This window comes from Hyaena hyaena, unplaced genomic scaffold (assembly GCF_003009895.1).
Source record: "Hyaena hyaena isolate Hyena2069 unplaced genomic scaffold, ASM300989v1 scaffold_6, whole genome shotgun sequence".
Classification (NCBI taxonomy): domain Eukaryota; kingdom Metazoa; phylum Chordata; class Mammalia; order Carnivora; family Hyaenidae; genus Hyaena; species Hyaena hyaena.
Genome location: NW_024080638.1, coordinates 5,747,315 through 5,767,733, shown reverse-complemented (window position 1 = coordinate 5,767,733; position 20,419 = coordinate 5,747,315). Strand labels below are relative to the sequence as shown.

The window sequence follows — 20,419 nt, the reverse complement described above, 5'->3', positions numbered from 1 at the left end:
CACCCTACAGTATTTCAAGAATTACTCTCCAGAGTGAAATCCCCGATGTCTGATGAGGCCTGAGTTACTCTTAAATGTCTTTTCACATTCGTTACATTCATATTCTCTCCTCCCGGTATGGATTTTTAGGTGTTCCACCAGGATTGAGCTCCGGCTGAAAGTCGCTCCGCAGTAGTCACATTCATAGGGCTTCTCTCCGGTATGAATTCGATGATGTTCATTGAGAGATGAACTCTGACTGAACGATTTTCCACACTCTTTACACTTGTAAGGTTTTACACCAGTATGAATTCTCTGATGACGACTGAGGAGCGAATGGGTAGGGAAGGCTTTCTCACACTGGGTACACTTGTAGGGTTTTTCCCCCGAATGAAGCCTCTGATGATAAATGACAGATGTAAAATGGCTGAAAGTCATCCCACAGTCATTACACAAATAGGGTTTTTCTCCAGTGTGGATTCTCTGATGTCGAGTAAGGCAAGAATTCTGTCTAAAGGCTTTTCCACATTCACCACATTTATAGGGTTTCTCTCCAGTATGAATCCTCTGATGCTTGGAAAGGGATGAGCTGTGACTGAAGGACTTTCCACAATTGTTACACGTGTAGGGTTTTTCTCCAGTATGAATTCGCTGATGTTGAATAAGAGATGAACTGTCACTGAAGGGTCTCCCGCATTCTTTACATTTGTAGGGTTTTTCTCCAGTATGAACTCTCTGATGTTTAATGAGGTGGGCACTCAGGGTGAAAGCTTTTCCACAATCATCACATTTGTAGGGTTTCTCTCCACTATGAGTTCGGTGATGCGGTGTGAGGGATGAGCTGTCACTGAAAGCTTTTCCACATTCATTGCACATATAGGGTTTCTCCCCTGTGTGAATTCTCCTGTGTTTGGTCAGGGAGGCACTATAGCCGAAGGCTTTTCCACATTTGCTACATTTGTGGGTCTTCTCTCCCATCTCAGCTCCCTCATCTTTATCTGAGGTTGCATCTTGATGTAAATTTTTCCAACATTTTTCACATATAGTGCAGTTTCTTCTCTTAGTAAGGGACAGGCTTCGCGTAAAGGCTATCCCACAGTTACTGCATTTCTGGGCCTTCCTCCCCAAATTCCTACTGATTTTCTGATGCTTCTGATGTTCATTAGGAGATGAAGAGTGACCTAGGCCTTTCCTGCCTTCGTTACATTTCCGTGGCTTTTCTCCAGTGTGCTCTTTGCGGTTCATAAGGTCTGAATGAAAACTGAAGGGTTTCTTGCATTCGTTATACTTCCGAGATTTCTTCCTTAAGTAGACTCTCAGATGTTTAATTATGTCCGAGGTTTGTTTGAAATTACTTCCAAAGGGGCTCTTTTCTGGGTCAAATTCCTCACCCTTACTGCCTCTCCCATGAGATTTCTTTTGTGTGACTGCGCCTTGTGAATGTTCCTTACTGCTACGCTTCCGGGATTCTCCCATCAAGCCATGATCCCCACCCATTAGGCATCTTTCTATTATTTTATTTAAAGTTGATTCATCCAGGAGAGCATCTTGATTTCGAAAGGATTCCTTCAATTCACCTCTAGGTTCACACTCTAAAAGAAATAATAAATAGGGTATGTCCTGTTGTAGTAAAGGAAGCTATCATATTTGGGACTGAAGCAGGAAGAGAGATAGTAAGGACTATGAACAGTAGGAGCATGGCTTGGACAGTTCTCAGAATCGTCCAAAACAAAGAAAAAAGTAATAGAGAGAAACTAGGTAAATATAGGGTTAGGAAAAATACTGAGGAAAACGAAGAGTTTGTGCTTTATAGTTAGAATAAAGATGCACGTTCTTATCCTCATTGCAAATTTCTCTAATAGGTTCGACCTTACTCTACTTCCAGTCTATCCTCTTTCCAAATAATAATGACAGTGCAAACATTTACTGAATCCTTAGTAAACGCCAGGTCCCACATCAGGCACTTGTATTTCACTTCATCTTCACAACAACCCTATAAAGCAGGTCCTGTTATTATCCCTGTTTTGTGGGTGTGACAACCTAGGCACCTGGAGTGTAAGGAGCTTACCCAAGGTCACATGTATTGTCAGTGGCAGGTTTTAATCTAGTCTGGCACCAAAGCCCATAATCTATTTTTTAATCATTTTATTTTTAAAAAATGTTTATTTATCAAAGCACGTTCTTTTGATCCCTCTACCAAACTGCTTCTCAAAGCAGCCAAATAGCACTAAGTTTATAGAAAATGTTGATCACATCACAGGCACACAACATCAACTACGCTAGACTTTCAAAGGTTACCACAGTCTGGCCCAATCTTATGGATACGCTCTACTCAGGCATCCATTTGCTGTCCCTACAACACTATGGTATTCTCAATCCTGTTCTCTCAGTCTTCATACTACCTCAAATGCAATCCCAAGCATTCACTATGCACTATTCAACTATTCACTATTACAAGCACATAAATTTGACAGGGCCTAGGGGTCAAGTCCCACAATCTCCACAGCCTTCTCTAATGCCATATTCTATTTACACTCTTCTCAGAACTCTGAATTCATTTACTAGCCATTATCATTCAACTTGAGATTGCACTGTTACTTTCATAAACTATTATATTTTAATATTTATTTTAGAGAGATCATGAGCACAAGTGGGGGAGGGGTAGAGAGAGAGAGAGAGAGAGAATTCTAAGCTGGATGCAGGACTCAAATTCACAAACCATGAGATCATGACCTGAGCCCAAACCAAGAGTCAGATGCTTAATGGACTAAGTCACCCATGTGTCCCTCAGGAAATTATTTTTGAAAGAGCTAACTATAAAATACGAAAATTCTATTACCCAGAAGCTAATCGTTGTTAAAAATTGTGTATTTTTTAAAGAAACTTTTCTCTATATTTTAGAATAAAGCTTTCCTAGGGGCGCCTGGGTGGCTTAGTCGGTTAAGCATCTGACTTTCGCTTTGGTCATGATCTCGCGGTTTGTGGGTTCGAGCCCTGCGTCGGGCTCTGTGCTGACTGCCAGCTCAGAGCCTGGAGCCTGTTTCAGTCTGTGACTCCTTCTCTCTCTGACCCTCCCCTGCTCACGCTGTCTCTCTCTCTCTCTCCTAGAAATAAATAAAAATATTTTAAAAAAAAAAAAAGAATAAAACTTTCCTATACATTTAAATATAAAACTATGTATAACATGTAGTGTTACTTTTTTCATTCATAATTCCTTCCCATCTCACTGATAATTCTTCCTAAGAATGATGTGAATCATTATTAAGTCATCATTTAGATGCATTACAGTTGAGTCATTCCCATACTGAAGGTTTATCAAATGATTAGTATTTCCTAGGAAAACAGTCATAAAAGTGGAGTTACTGAACCAAGGGTAGAAAAGTTTTACCACCATATGAGACATGATAAACACAAGTACCTGAGTCCTCCTCCCTGGTCAAATGATCTTTCTTTGAATCTTTACAAATTTGATGGATAAGCAGATCTGCTGCTTTAAATGTGTATTTTACTGCTGACCAGTGACTTGGAACTGTTTTTTTAAGTTTGCAACTATTTAAATTTTAGTTCTGTCAGTTATTTTTGTCAGCTATCTGCTCAAGTTCTTTGCCCATTTTTCTAACAGATTCAGCATTACAAAAATCAGTTCCTTGCTGATTTCCTTAGGTATTTTATAAATTACAGGTATTGACTCTGCTTTGCCCATCAGAGTTTTTTCTCCAGTCTGTTGTAAATAACTTTTTAAACAAGGTGTACATCTACACGGGGTGGATGTGGGATAATTCTGGGGTGGAGGGGCACATATTTAAACCATTTATATTAAACATAATACTCTTTATTTACATATCTATATTGAAAAGAGCCAATAGGTTGACTTTGGTTAAGATGGAATAGAGACGGGGCATCTGGGTGGCTCAGTCAGTTAAGCCTAGGACTTCAGCTCAGGTCGTGATCTCAGTTTGTGGGTTTGAGCCCCGCGTTGGGGCCTCCTATGGATTCTGTGTCTCCCTCTCTCTCTCTGCCCCTCCCCTGCTCATGCTCTGTAGCTCTCTCTCAAAATTAAATAAAAATATTGAAAATAAAATAAAATTTTAAAAAGATGGAATAGAGCTAAGAGGTGTCTGGGTAGCTCAGCTGGTTAAACATCCAATTCTTGATTTTGGTTCAGGTAACAATCTCAGTTTTGTGAGTTCGAGTCCCACGTCAGGCTCTGTGAGGACCCTGCAGAGCCTCCTTGGGATTTTCTCTCTCTCTGCCCCTCTCTACCTCATGCTCTGTCTCTCTCAAAATAAACAAACTTAAAAAAAATTATATTAAATAAAAGGTGGAATAGAGCTAAAATATTTTTTCTTTAAAATAAAAAAAGGTATTGTAATAAATTATTTTTAAATGTAAATTTAATACATTTATTAAATATAAGAGCAGAACAAAGAAAAAAATGTAATCCCTCAAAGATAACCAAGGTGAACACGAAAATTCTCCAGACATTAAAAAATCAATGTATGTCTATATATTTAAATATATACCTGTTCGTGTAACATTTTTTTCAACAAAAAAAGAGCCTAAACTCTACACGTTGTCCACTGGGATGAATTCCTACTTATCCTTCAAGATTCAGCTTAAATGAGAAATAAGCCGCTGCTCCTGTATTTCCCATTGCTCCTTCCACATGCGAACTATAGCACACATTCCATCATTAAACCTTCTGTTCTGACACCCGTATTACAGCACCCACAGAGAAGCACCTTGCAGATCTCCAAGTCTGGGGTGCTTACTCACTAGCCCCTGCAGCTGCCCTGAGCATCCACCACCGCATTTACGACAAGGCCACTTTCCCATAAGCGGCTCCCAGTCCACAGCAAGTACAGCAGGGACACTTGGGGAGGCCCATTTCTTGTGAGACTCAGCAACCTGACGGGCAGGTGATTCCACTTTTTGGCCTTGCCAGAACTTTTTTTTTTTTTTTAAGTCTATTTGTTTGTTTCCTTCTTTATTTTGAGAAAGAGCACAAGTGGGGTAAGAACAGAGAGGGAGAGAGAGTGTGAAGCAGGCTCCGTGCTGTCAGCACAGAGCCCAATGCGGGACTTGAGCTCACGAATGGTGAAATCATGACCTGAGCCAAAATTAAGAGTTGGATGCTCAACCAAGTGAGCCATCCAGGCGCCCTGTTGCCCAAATTTTCTTAAACAGCACTTCAGTCTAAGACGACACTTCCTTACCCAACCTTTCTCCCTTCCTTCTCTCATTCATAGGTGTTACACTCACATTATGCTCTGACAGCTTCCCCAGCCTCTTCCAGTAATCCCCTGGATTTCTCTGGAATTCTTCACTGGAATTCTCCCCAGTAAGTCTCTGGCATAGCTAATCATGTCTTGGCATCTACTTCTTAGAGGACCCACAGTCTCCCCACTAAAATGAATATACCAGGAAGGCAAGGGGTATGTTCTAATCACCTTTCCACTTTAGCATCTATCTAACCCATGCAACGTTTCAAAAGCTCTTCACAAATGACTTGGTTAAACAACTGTTTTAATTTCTTTGTTTTTCACCAACTCACCTGGTCTGGAGCCTTTTGAGACTTCTTTTTCCAGCAGCCATGGCAGTTCAACCCACTTAAGCTGGGAAATCAAATCTAATTTGGAAACTGCAAAGCCTGCTCATAGAGAAAGAATAGCAAATGACTGTTTTCTGCATAGAACAAACATAGTCCAACATTCACACACAGCCTCTGGTTCTCTAGGGAAGGGAAGATGCTTTTACATACAGACATCAACACACTGAAATATGAGAAGAAAACCAAGGAAGCTATGTCCTTGATGACAGCACAGTGATACTCAACATTTCCAGTTCAATGAAGCAGAAACTCATTTTCTGGGAGAAAACACTGCAGAAAAGTACATTTTCAGAACTCTTAGGATCAGTCATGGTCAACCTTGTTTGCCCAGCCACAACTTTTAGTTCATAGCATTTACCTTTCAGTAATAGTGAACAAAGAGATACACAGCTTATATGTTACATAAGGAAGAGATATCTTTACCCAGAAATTCTAGGTTCCTAAAGTTTTCCAGTAGCACTTCCTTAAAGAGCTCCTTCTGAAAAGGCTCCAGTTTCCTCCACTCTCCTCTGGAAAAGTTCACAGCCACATCCTTGAATGTTATGGATTCCTAACAAACACAGGAAATACAGCCTTTTTGCACTGGCTTAACATTCACAGGTTCTACGGATTAAGAAGTGGTCATACTTTTGGGAGCCATCATCCGTGTATTTTAGCAGTATTATTTACTACTGTAAATAAGAATTTTTATTTTCTAACCAGTAATTATTGGTCTATAGGAAGCTTACTGATTTGTAACCAGCCACTTTTCTCAACTATTATGCGAGTTTTAGTACTTATTCAGTTGATTCTCAGAGGTTTACAAATAGACCACGTTATCTGCAAATAACACACGCTTGCCTCTTTCACACCAATACTTACCTCATTTCCTTTTTATTTTACTGCATTGGCTAGAATAGTCAAGAAATACTCATTAACAGAAGCATGATTAGACATCCGTATCTTTTTATAGGCATTGTGAGAGTTGCTTTTTATTTTCCAACACTGTTCAGCTGGAGATTTTTTATTCTGTTAAGAAAATATAACCTTATTTTCACTTGACTAATTTTATCAAGGGGCACATGGGTGGCTCAGTTGATTAAGCATCTGACTTCGGCTCAGGTCATGATCTCACAGTTTGTGGGTTCAAGCCCCATGTCAGGCTCTGTGCGGACAGCTCAGAGCCTGGAGCTTGTTTCGGATTCTGTGTCTCCCTCTCTCGCTGTTCCTCCCCTGCTCACCCTGTCTCTCTCTCAGAAATAAATAAAATCATTAAAAAAAATAATAATTTTAGAATTTTAGTAAATATTTTTTGTTGTTTTTTAAATAATTTTTTAAATGTTTGTTTATTTTTGAGAGAGAGACACAGAGTGCAAGCAGGGGAGGGGCAGAGAGAGACACACACACACAGAATCTGAAGCCATCTCTAGGCTATGAGCTGTCAGCACAAAACCCAACGTGGGGCTTGAACTCATGAACAGCGAGATCATGATCTAAGCTGAAGTTCAACACTTAACTGACTAAGCCGCCCAGGTGCCCCACAGAGCTGTTACTTTTTTTATTAGCATCAGACTTGTGATAAATTTTGGTAACTGAAATAAAACATCATCTGAAGGATGAGCTTGAAGAATGTGAAGAAAAAGAGACTGTCTTCTTTACTCTAATATTTTTATACCACTCTGTAGGAGCTCAGTTAAGTATTCACTTAAGAATGAAAACCAGTGAAGGGAAGCTTACCCGGGACTCAGCGCTTGGAAGGACAGAAACCATTTTATTTTCTTCAGGGTTCTCTTCTTGGGAAATAACAGACTCTTGAGGAGCTGGATCTAGGAAGGGGAGAAGAACACTCTAGTCTTTCAAATGCATTCCTCAGATTAGAAATTCTTACAGGTCTCTCTGGAGAAAAAGGTCAAAAGAAATAGTTTCGCCCCCAGTCTATAAAACAGAGATGAAAGCCACAGATACACTCTCCTTTTAAAATCCAAGCTCTTTCCTTTACCCCATAAAATAGCCTTTCAATTCCTATGCTCACAATAACTGATTTCATTCAATTCATAAACCTACAGTTTTAATAAATTTAAATGGTATACTAAATTTTTTTTAATAGTCACAGGATGTTTTAAGGTAAAACAGTGTTTTGTTTTATGCGTTAATTTGTTTTCTTCATAGTCCTAGCACAGTGCCTTGCAGAGTCATTTATTGAAAGAGAGAATGAAGCCGGTCTCAGAAACAGACTCCTCTTCTGGGGTCACCAGCAGATTCCTAAAGACAGAAATCAGGAATCTGAACACATCAGCTAACTATATTACATACCTGGAGATGTCAACAGCCCTTCTTCTAATAAGAGAAAAGCGTTTCTTTAAATCATGCTTCACTTTCTTATGAAAAGAACTTTAGGCAGCTTATAGACAATCAACAGAAATTAAGAATCAGAATTATATAATCAAAAAGAAGGGGCTATTTTGAGGAAACTGTTCTTACAGAAAGCTAAAGCAATCGATTCATGAACTTCTTTACTGCAGGGGCTTCCATATAGAGGCCCTAATTGTGGAGAAGCACCACACTGCAATGACAGACAAGTAGAGAAAAATCAGGAAACCCAGATGTTGACTGTACCTTCAGCTGTGCAAGCACAATTCAAGTCTGTGGTGGTAAGTGCCATTCCCCTATCTTGGAACTCTGGATAGAATACAAACTCTTGTATGTGCGTACTGAGAGTCTTATGGTAACTCATATGCTACACATATTGGAACACTGTAGGATATTAGAGGGATCTTATAAAAGTTGAACCACACGCCTTCAAAGGGCCATCTATCCTAAAAGTCTTTTTACCAATATCTTACAAGGATGAGCGATAATTCATAGTTTTTATTTCATGCATTTATAATAATGTAATTATAAAGATATAAGTCAGCTGTTTCTCCCCTAAGGCTGTGGAACTGCACTCTCCAACAGGGTAGCTGCTCACCTTGTATGGCAATCTGAATTTAGTTTGAGATTCATCTCCTTAGCCACATTTCATATGTTCAATCTGAAGCACAAAATAGTGCAGAACACATTTCCATCATTGCAGCTATCTGGCAGCCCCGTTCTGGAAACGCGTTCCTACACTCACTGGAGGCAGAAGTTGAGGCCTGGGCTGGAAGATATGCTTGTAACTCCAAACACACTAAGATAATTTCCTTCTCTCCCATGTTCTAAGACTCCCTCTTATCAAGGGGAAAAGGAAAGAAATTAGTATTATGCCTTGTCCTGTTTAGCCCTCACAAGACTTAGAGCAGATGGGAACCCATTTTTTACAGATTAAAAAAAATGAAAGTTCGGAGAGGTTACGGAGCTTGCCCAAGATTCTACAGTAAAAGGTGAGTCTGAGCCAAACCCAGTCCCAACCCCAAACTTGGACTCCTATTTTAGCAATCAACTGCTTTCTTTGGGGGAGTTTACTTTCACACCTGGAGAAAATTTCTCCCTCTTCCTCCCACAATCTATAATTCTCACCTTCCTTTTCTTCAAGTGTTTGGGCCAAATCCTCTACGAGGGTCACCACTTCCTCACTATTCTCAGGATGTTGTGACTTTACCCAAATCCTGATCTCCCCAGGCAAAACAGTCAGGAATTGCTCAAACACCAAAAGCTCTAATATCTGTTCTTTCGTGTGGATGTCTGGTCTCAGCCACTGAATGCAGAGCTCCCAGAGCTGATTCAGGGCTTTTCTGGGTCCAGCCACTTCGGAGTAACAAAACCACCTGAACCTCTGTCTGAAAGTCTCTGGGTCAGTCGTGTCTCCTCTCCGGATAGCTTCTTGATCCCCAGGAGTATCCATTCTTAGGACCTTGTTTGGTTCACTTGAGGCCAGAGTTTGAGAGTCTGGGGAGATGGCTGTCATCTCGTTCAAGGTACTACAGCTGGCAATGTGAATCACCAGCAGGAATACAGTCCCCTTTAGACTCTAAGTGAATTAACAGTACACTCCGCCAACAGGCACTAGGGACAGCAAAATATCAAGGGTTCCCAGCATTCAGCTTATGGTCTTGCAGAAACTGTCAAGAAACAGAAGATATTAGGCAGGTAAGACAATTACTCCTAAAAACGTTGTTCTTGGTTTGGTTCACAGACATAGACATACACAGAGGGCCGCCCAACTGCTATATTAAAGGAATAATTTTCCTTGCAAGGGAAAAGCTGAGGAGTAATTTAAGGGGAATTAAAGATATTCACCAAGGAAACGGTTTCTGCAGACTAAAGACTCCTCATACGCAAAACACATCAGAAAAGGCACACTGCTACAAGAGAACCCAGTCACAAATTTATCCAACATCCTGTCCTGATGCTGTGAATGGCCACACATTTCCATACATTTCACTCAGAAGCCCGGTTTCGTATTTGCTTCTCAAATTTTTTCACGTAACCAACCACCAAGTTCTGGCAGTTTTACTTCCTAAAAATAAATGTCCATTCTATCATGTTGTTGTGGTTTTTTTAATGTTTATTTATCGTTGGCAGAGAGAGACAGAACGTGAGTTGGGGAGGAGTAGGTAGAGAGAGGGAGACACAGAATCCGGAGCAGGCTCCAGGCTCCAAGCTGTCAGCATAGAGCCCAATGTGGGGCTCGAACTCACCAACTGCAAAATCATGACCTGAGCTGAAGTCGGACCCTCAACCGATTGAACCACCCAGATGCCCTGATCCTACTTAAACTACAAATGTACAGTTTCTTCAATCCAGTCTCACACTGCAGCCTAAGGATTCCTTCTACTTTGCAAAACAGGGTCCTATCAGTCCCCAACTGTCTCAAGGTGAAATTCAAATGCAGAGGCCATGTATGGGGGATCTAGAGACCCTGCCCTGAGGACCTCACCTCTTGAGCTCTAGCTGCCCCTGATGGATGCAGAAGCCATAAAAAAAGCCAACCTTTGCACTAGTGCAGCTCCCTCTTAGGAATGCTGCCTTCTTTCCCTCTCCTACCAAACTTTTACTCACCCTACAAAACGACTCCTTTCAACTGTCGCCTCTTGCACAAAGCTTTCTCTGATCCTCAAGTGCTCTTTTGCACAGAGCCTATCGTGTGTTACACGCATACTTTCATTCTGCAAATAACTGAAGATCAGGACACTACGAAGACAAGCGTGGACAGATCAGGCAGGGTCCCCACCCTCAGAGAGCACCCAGGAGATTAAAAAAATACAGTCTGAGATGCACTACAACGCGGCAAGGGAAAGCCCTCTCCTCTTATGATACCAGTCATTTCCCACCTCTGAGCAGAGCGCCTACCACGTATACATGACGTCATTTACTCCTTCGCCAATTAGGCGCCTACCACGTACCTGGCGCCGCGCTGAGCACCTGGGGCTCTGCGGTGACTAAACACACTCGTCTAGGTCTCCAGGGAGTCTACAATAGAGGCTCCGAGAAAATGTGACGCAGGCAGGAATAAGTTCTCAAAGGGGGAAGGGGGCGGCTGAAGACATTCCGGTTCTCACGACTGGAGAAGGAGTGCTGGTGGTACCTACCTCCCCGGTAGACCTAGGGAGGCTGCTAAACATCCTGCAGTCACCGCACTGCTCCCTCCCCCCACGCACACTCATAAAGGAATTTTCCCGCCCAAAGTGTCCGCGTACCCAAGTTGCGGGAGAATGGGCGCAGGGACGGGATGGAGGAAAGCTCCTTCGTTCAGGACAGTGCCCACCTCCCCCAGAAGCTGCGGCATCGAGGGTGCACTGAGATCGCTCGACTCCCCACCCACCCACCTCACCAAGGATGCACCCGAGATGCACCCGCTGCAGGTGCATCCTCGGAGCCGGCGACCTGGCCGCAGCCCCCAAGTCAGGGGCCCCGGACCACCGCTACCTGCATCAGCACCCGCAGTCAGGACCAACGCCACCGCAATGAGCTTCTAGAAGCTGGTCCTGCAGGAGCTGCGCGCGCAAGCCCGCGAGGAGCCACTGCGCCTGCGCAATGGGGCAGAACTACGATTCCCGGAATGCGTTTGTCCCGCTTTGCGAACGTCCTGTGTTTTCCATAGGCTCCCACCTGGCCTGTTGCGCATGGTCATTGGGAAACGGCTGGTGGGCTCGGCCACAGAATTCTTGCTGCGCCAGAGGCCTAAAGGCCTAGAACCATCTCAGGTTTTCAGATTTATGATGCTCGGTCTCCTAGGTAACCTCAAACCATCCCTCCTCCTTCCTCTACCTACCATTCCCTGAAATCCAGGCTGGAAAACCCCCTGCAGAAGCACATTAGTGATGCATTCTATGTAAGCCGTAATTAGTACCGCAACTCGAATTTAACAAATATTAATTTTATGACTTTCACATCTGTCACCATGGTGCAAACCACCATCATGCGTCCCCTGGGTTATTGCAATAGCCTGTTGAATGCACTTGTCTCCCCTTGTCTATTCTTTACACTGCAGCCAGAGCGATGGTTAAAAAACGTAAAACAGATTATGTCCCTCCTCTGCTTAAAACCCTCCAAAGGCTTCCCATTCCTCTCAGAGTAAAAAACCCAAATTTTAACAGTGGCTAACAAAACTGGATAGAATCTGGTCAGTCATAACTTCCCTGACCTCTTCCTGGGCTTCCCTACTGCAGTCACAATGGCCTCCTTGCTCTCCCTCTCCCTCGAACCTGCCTGGCATTTCTGGCTGCCTGGTCCTCAAGTAGGTGGCCATATGGCTCACCCTCCTAGCCTTTAATGTCATACCTTCTCAGTGAAGCTCTCCTACCACCACACTGCTTAAATTGGAACCCCATCCCTCTCTACTCCGATATCCGTTTCTAACATACAATTTTCTAATTTACTATTTATTGTCTTGTTTTTTTTTTTGTTTCTTTGTTTTTGTCTGTCTTTCTTCAATAGAATACCAATTCCACAAGAGTAAGGATTTTTATCTTTTATCTTGTTCCATGAGACATAATCTCCAGACCTTGGAACAGTACTTGGTGCTTAGTAGGTGCCCAGTAGAATTGTTGAATTTAGGAATGGGCACTTGTACAGATTACTGGGGGCCTTGCAAAAAAGGGCTGAGGAACTCAGGAAGGATTGTTTGGAGGGTTCTAATGACTAGATTACTTTTGGAAGGGTGGAGTGAGTTGGGAGAGAAAAACATTCTAGGTTGCGAGAGCCGGGTGAGTCAGGGCCCTGAGACTTTAAGAGGACAGAGTAGGCTCAACTAAATGAACCACTGGGTTCATCTCACAGGCAGCAAAGCAAGCTGAAGAAACTGCTCGCAGTCAAAAAGAAGCTATCCCAGTCCCAAGTCTGAGTACATGTTCTTCTCTTCTACCCACCTCTCCTCGTCAGGCTGAAAATGGAACATCAAGAGAAGCCGGAGAAAGCAGAGGGACATGAAATAAAATTGGCTCATAAGTTTAACTGGACAAGTCAGAGAAACTTTAATTAGTGGTTCTCAAACAGTGTGTACCTTAAAAGCACATGATATTCTTCATTTGAGTACAAATTTTGGGACCCTCCCCTCTACAACCCATTGTGGATGATCCCTGGACTATGCTTTGAGAAACACTACACTAGTTGGAATGTTCTGTAATTAAGTGACATGCTACATATGAATATATTACCAGGAATAAATGACTCCTTGGAACTGGTGACCAAACTAACTTTCGATGAAAAGCAACCATCACGGTAAAGAGTGGTGGGTGGTGCATCAGTAAAGAAAGAGAAAAACCACAAAACAATTAGTTTCACTTGTAGCAATCTGGTGGGATCTCTAGTCCCGATAAGCATGCTAAGGAATATTTATTCAACAAAGTGGGCTTTTTGTTTGCTTTTCAGCTGTTTTGGCCCCAGGATGGAGAAGAGATTGGAAAGAGGTAAGGCTGGAAGCAAAAACACTAGTTTTGTTAGGATGTTGTGCAATAATCCAGGTGAGATGATGAAGGTGGTCTAAACATGGTGAACTAAAAAAGACCCAGGACATAGTAGTAGTGGGATTTCGTGATTTATTGTAAATATGGATGAGTAAGAAGAGAGAAATGATCAAAATGATGCTCTATATGGAAGATTATATTTTGTAAAGATGGCCGCGCTGATATCTAGCCCATCTAGAAATAGATTATTACAATGTGATGTTGATGTTGAAAGGAATTATCTGTTTCTATCCCTTCAGACTCCAGTGTTGCAACAGCTGACAAAATAGTTGCCTTCCTTTTGGCTGCTTCTTCACATTTATTCACTTTTATTAAACGTCGGAGGATACAAATGAATATGGTATGAGAGTTTAATTCAATTGGACAATAACAGTCAAGGCAGAAAATGAATCACAATGGGTTACTTAATGCCCGTTGTCTCATAAAAGACGGCATAGACGTTTCCCCTGAGAGTCCAATATTTTTCTGGTCCCAAATTCTAGGAAAAGATATTCCTTGGGTATAGGAAATTGGAAAACATAATGGTCAATTTCTTCAAGTGGATTTTTAGAAATGTAAAAAATGTGCCTAATGAAGTAAAATAGCTTTGTGCGCCTGAATAAAATCCTAAGGCAAAGCACTACCCCTGAAGGCTAGCAGAGCTAGCTGAGCCAAGGAAACGAGGCATTGTGGAAGGTAGAAAAAATTGAGCAGTACCTTTGAAATTATGAGGAGCGGTTTTTCCAACCTGGAATTGTATTCTAGCCATCCTGAGCATTTAAGTTGGAGATGAGAGACAGTTTTAGACATGCAAGTCCCCGCATTCATCGCCTAGTCTCCCTTTCTCAAGAGGCTCCTAAATGAGAGATCAGCAAACTATGGTCCTTAGTCCAAATCAGCCCACTGTTTTTGTAAGTAAAGTTTTATCGGAACATGGCCAAGCTCCTTTGTTTATTTAGTGTTTACACCTGTTCTCATGTTATAATGGCAGAGTTGAGTAGTTGTGAAGGAAACTCTTAAGGCCCACATAGGCTCAACTATATATCAGCAAGTCCTTTACGGGAAAAGTTTGCCAATAAGGTGTATTTAAAGGAGTAAGAAGGGGAAATGATGGAAACAAACCTTGGAGAGGTGGAGGAAAAATGAATCAAGGGTGACAAGAGAGGATGGAGTTGCAAGAAATGTTTAATGTTTGATGTTTGAGAGATGTTAATGAGGCTCAGCTGTCTTGAAAACCCACTAAATATACTACAGGGGGGCTATGCAAAGTGGATGAAGATGGCCAAAAGGTGCGAACTTCCAGTTACAAATTAATAAAGTCCTAGGGACATAACGTACAGCATGGTGACTATAGTTAAACTGTAGGGGCACCTGGGTGGCTCAGTTGGGTTAAGTGTCCAACTTCGGCTCAGGTCATGATCTCGTGGCTCTTGAGTTCCAGCCCTGCATTGGATTCTCTGCTGACAGCTCAGAGCCTAGAGCCCCCTTGAGATTCTGTGTCTCCCTCTCTCTCTGCCCCTCCCCCTGCTCATGCTCTGGCTCTCTTTCCTTCAAAAATAAATAAACATCAAAAAGAATTTTTTAAACCTATATGGTATGTTTGAAAGTTGCTAAAAGAGTAGATCTCAAAAATTCTCATCACAAGAAAACTTTTAAACTATGTGTGGTGATGCATGTTAACTTATTATGGTGATCATATAGTAATATATACATATATCAAATTATGTTGTACACCTAGAAGAATAGAATCTTGTATGTGTTCAATTATATCTAAATTATAAAATGCATATTGGTATTAAGTTTTAAAACTTAAATTATTTGTATTTTAATAAAATACATACAATATAGAAATATATGCATAAAGCATATGTGTATACATGTATTAAAATTTAAGAATTAAAACACAGAGAAAGAGTGCCTAAGTGGATCAGTCAGTTAAGCGTCAGACTCTTGGTTTTGGCTCAGGCTGTGATTTCATGTTTCATGGGATTGAGCCCCATGTCAGGCTCTGCACTGGCAGCATGCAACCTGCTTGGGATTCTCTCTCTTTCATCTCTCTCTGCTTCTCCCCCTACTTAAATGTGCATACACGTACACTCTCTCAAACTAAATAAACATTAAAAGAATTAAGGAGTGCCTGGGTCACTCAGTCAGTTAAGCATCTGACTTCGACTTTGATCATGATCTCATAGTTGGTGAATGTGAGCCCCGCCTCGGATACTCTTGCCCTGCCCACGCACATGCACGCCTGCGCATGCTCTCTCTTTCGCTCTCTCAAAAATAAATAAAACATTTTTTAAATATTAAAAAACACTTAGAGAAATCATGGTAAACCTTCAGAGTTAACAGTAAAGTTACTTAGGGTAAAATGAAGAAGACACAAGCTGGAATGCAAAGGATTAAAGACTGAAGACTTCTTTTTACCAAGATATGCCTTAGAGAAAGTAGAGTAAAGCAAGTAATAGAGAGGAAGTGGCAGATTAGAACCATCTTAAGGAGAATGAATATTTGCTATTTAGATTAGTGGGAGGTGTTTGCTATTGTTTGTATTATCGTTCAACTTTCCCTTTCTCCTTCTATTAGTAGTCCCAGAGGCCCCTGGGTGGCTCAGACAGTTAAGTGTCCAGCTTAGGTCATGATCTAACAGTTTGTGGGCTCAATCCCCTCATTGGGCTCTGTGCTGACAGCTTGGAGCCTGGAGCCTGCTTCGGATTCCCTGTCTCCCCTTGTTTCTGCTCCTTTCCTCCACTCACACTCAGTCTCTCTCTCTCTCTCTCAAAAATAAACAAACATTAAAAACATTTTTTTTAATAGTCCCAAATCTCTGCCAGTGGGGATAAGTGATCCAAACGAAAGCAATCAACTTTCCCATCCCAGGATTTCAAACTTGACACTGTCAAAGGAATCAGACTCTCTTTGCGTTTGGATCAGTTATATCATACTTTCTACAGGTATGAGAGTCATTCAAAATACTCTTGATTTGACAAAAGAGCCCACACATTATAGTACACCTAAGGCTAGTGCATTCATTTATAGCGTGAATGAGATAATTCAATTATACAAGACAGTAGTCTCTTGTTTTTAATTAAACATTAAAGAAGGAATAGTCATAAAAATAGGAAATGAGCAGATCTAGATCTGAAATTTAAACATGACCTTTGCCACTTACGAGTTGGTCTCTTATTTAGTAAGCTCCTCCAGGCATCAGAGTGTAAGTTGTTTTTGTTTTTAAATCATCTCTTTTGTTGTTGTTGAGAAATGTTAGACCAAGAGAATACTTAGGGTTCCCAAAGAATTTTTGTCAATAAAGTTACTTACCTTTCATCTACTATCATTTGCACCTATAGTTTCTCTTATTTTTAGTCAAGGTTGAATCAAAGTTTGGATCTTATAATTCTTATTCCACAACATCCAGAAATGAAAGGCTGTGTTGTTGCTGAATCATCTGGTTGCAATTCCCTGAGGGATGATCTTCAAGTTCCTGTTGCAGAGATCCGGGTTGCTGCCGAGCTCTTTTCCTTTTGAAGCATATTTGTTTAATTTTTCCTTGTTTCTGTGAACTACTCCAGTACTCTTCTTCAAATATTGTTCGACTTGCATGTGCTGGGAACCAGAGAAACCCTAACTGATAGTACTCGGTGACAATTTGCCGATAGTGAATAGAAGTGAGGAAGAAGGTAGAATTATGGATGACTCTCAGGTGTCTGTTTTGGTCAACTGAATGCTGGTCCCACTCGCTTTGAGGGATACAAGAAGTCAGTTTGAGAAGGAAAATATGTTCAGTTGCGGATATATTGAGTTTGAAGTGCACGTAGCACGTTTAGGTGGAAATGTCCAAGAGAACTTAACTGGAGAGAGAAATTAGTTCCTTAATAATTGAGGATGAGGCAGTGGGGAATGCAAAGAAAGAGCAGGTAGAATGACAAATGGTCTAGGACTAGATGCCAGTGAAGTGCCAACCTCAAAGGGGTGGCAGAGAATAAGAAGACAGTGAAGGTAACTGTTAAGTGGAAAAGCATCAGGAGGAAGTTGTGTCGGGAAAACCTAGCAGAGGAGAGTTTTGAAAGGGAGGATGGAGTCCATAGTTCAAACACGACCAGGATGAAAGTGTCCATCAGAGTTTGCTATTGAATAATTTCAGGGAAGTCCAGGGGGTTAAGGAAAGAATACAGGAGCAGCTTGAATATGAGAATGGAAAGAGAAGGGTGGGGTAGGTTATTTTTCTAAGGAGAAACTAGGGACAGAGTAGGATGAGAAGAAAGAACACTCAAGATGAACTGCGCTGAAGCTATGGCCCTCTGGGAGTCGGGAAGGATATCTTGGGATACAAGGACATGGTTAGTGTTAAGAGAATCAATCTCTAGATCATATATTCTTCATTTAAATTGCTTTGCCTAAGAATGCTGTAAAGTCAAGGTTTCCATGGGGCGCTTAACTGGCTGAGTCAGTAGAGCATGTGACTCCTGATCTCAGGGTCATGAGTTTGAGCCCCACACTGGGCATAGAGATTACTTAAAAAGAAAATCTTAAAAAAAAAAAGAGTCAAGGTGTCCTATTTCACAATGGCCCTTCACTCGCTTTACAAAAGCAAGCCATACCTCTCAGCCACCTCCAGTCTAACTACGGTTGATTACCCATGGAGAAGAACTTTAAGTGACATCAAAGGGACAATTTGATATACTAAATTAGATAATGAGGAAGTGAATAACTACACCTAGATATCTTTTTTCCCCTCCAAAAGCCCCTGTCCCTTTCATTAAGAGATACATTTCAACTCTCAGAAGTTGTAGCATAAAAATATGCTAATCACTAACAGTTGAACCCTTTTAAAAAGTTGTAATATATTTACATTGTTTTGACAAGTTGTGTACTACTATTAATTATGAGTCAACCATCACCATTTTTTAAATGGCCATGGAAAAAATTTAAATACTTTTATGTATCATGTTTTTGTTGAAGTAAAGAATGATAAAGTAAACAATAGGACTTTCAAGGTTAAAACTATATTGCATTATTATAAATTATTATGAGAGGCATGCCTTAGTAGCTCAGTTGGCTAAGCATCTGACTCTTGATTTGGTTCAAGTCGTCATCTTGTGATTCGTGAGATGGAGCCCCGCAACCAGCTCTGTACTATAGCATGGAGCCTGCTTGGGATTCTCTCTCTCTGCCCCTCCCGTGCTCATGTGCACACCTGTGTGTACTCTCTCTCTCAAAATAAACACACAAACTTAAAAAAAATAAATTATTGTGGGGGAAAGTTTATATTGGCATATAAATTCAAGGAGCAAATGTAATTATGTAACATTTCTGATTGTTAAGAACTTGTTCATGTATCTTTAAAAAATGTTTATTTACTTATTTTTGAGAGAGAGCAAGTGCACAAGCTGGGGAGGGGCAGAGAGTGAAGGAGACCCAGAATCCAAAGTAGGCTCCAGGCTCCAAGTTGTCAGCACAGAGCCTGATGTGGGGCTCACACCCATGAACCCTGAGATCATGACCTGAGCTGAAGTCAGACGTTTAACCAACAGAGCCACCTAGGCACCCTATTCATGTATATTTAAATAGAAGATAGTAAGCATCAAATCAATATCTCATTTAAAAAATCTTAATTTGATCCTATATATATGTATTTTTAAATAACAGAAGGGTTTTTATTTTAAAATGCTAATATTGGGTGCCTGGGTGGCTCAGGCAGTTGAGCCTCAGATTCTTGATTTCAGCTCAGGTCATAATCCCAGGGTCATGGGATTGAGCCCCACTCCATGTGGAGCCTGCTTAACATTCTCTCTTTCACCTCTGCCCCTCTGCCCCTCTGCCCCTCTCCTCCTGCTTATGTGCATGCTCTCTCTTAAAAAAAAATTAAAAATGCTACTATTTACAATAGAATTTGTCGTTAAAGTTTCTCCTTTTCAATTATTTATAAGGGAAAACTTTAGATGTCAATCTAAAAATGTGTGAATGGATTACACTGTTTTTCAAAAATTTGGGGCGGGGGGAGGAATGTGAACAAAAAGGTTTGAAACCACTGTCCAAAGGAAATCAGAGGATCTTCTGGTACAGGGATAAGTTTTATCCCTAGAGGAAATGTTGCCTTATCCTCTAAGATGCAAGGTGTGGTATTGTACTGAACTGGGTCAGCTTTTTGCCTTTTCCAGCAATATTTGGGAGGGAAAAATAAAGTGAATGATAAGTTTTGCCAAAGGTTGGGAATTGATGGGCACTGTAGTTTTAAGATAGAAACCAAGGAAATAAAGACTTGAATACATTGCCATCTTTGGGGTTTGGGCTGAGAGTGGAGCATGTGACACTTGGAGGAAATACAGACCAGAAAGTAGTGGAAATATTCAAGGCCATGGAGAGGATCCAAAATACACTCTAAATTCATAGGAATTGGGGAATACAACTGTGGAAGAATTCAGTCTATAGAGACAAATGTTTTGGAGTTTGATTTTTAGAAAGCAGAATATTTTGAGTCATGACATGGTTTTATGTGTAGTGAAACATGTTTTTAATTAATAACTGACTGAAAAGAGCAGAGATGAAGGTCATTAGCATTGTGACTCTGTTGGCAGACTGGACCCCGTCCCTGACTTCTTCAGCAACCAAAACTAGTACTGTATGAGACACATTTCTACAGAATTTTGGCTTGTCTAGAGCTCCTTGGGAATGGATTATTGGATCATTTGGGATAGCTGGATTTTCTAGATAGTTTAGAATTAATCCTTTCAGGCATCTAAAATTTCTTATTAGAATCATTTTGGATGAATGGCTTGATAAGATATACTCTGTAGTTCCTTGATTTTTGATGCTGATATAGCAGACATAATTTTTTAAAAATATAATTTATTGTCAAATTGGCTTACTTACGACACCCAGTGCTCATCCCAGCAAGTGCCCTCCTCAATGCCCAACACCCATTTTCCCCTCTCCCCCACCTCCCATCAACCCTCAGTTTTCTCAGTATTTAAGAATCTCTTATGGT

At 41.1% G+C, this 20,419-nt stretch overlaps 1 protein-coding gene across 1 annotated transcript; it reads right to left on the bottom strand.

The window, feature by feature from the left end:
• Positions 1-21: 21 nt before the first annotated feature.
• ZNF483 (zinc finger protein 483) lies at positions 22-11,276 on the bottom strand. Its single transcript, XM_039241107.1, has 7 exons — positions 11,188-11,276; positions 10,550-10,681; positions 9,068-9,474; positions 7,307-7,395; positions 6,014-6,140; positions 5,534-5,629; positions 22-1,526 (listed from the first exon to the last, which is right to left on the bottom strand). The coding sequence occupies exons 1-7, from the start codon at positions 11,274-11,276 to the stop codon at positions 22-24; spliced, it is 2,445 nt and encodes an 814-aa protein (XP_039097038.1).
• Positions 11,277-20,419: the final 9,143 nt, after the last annotated feature.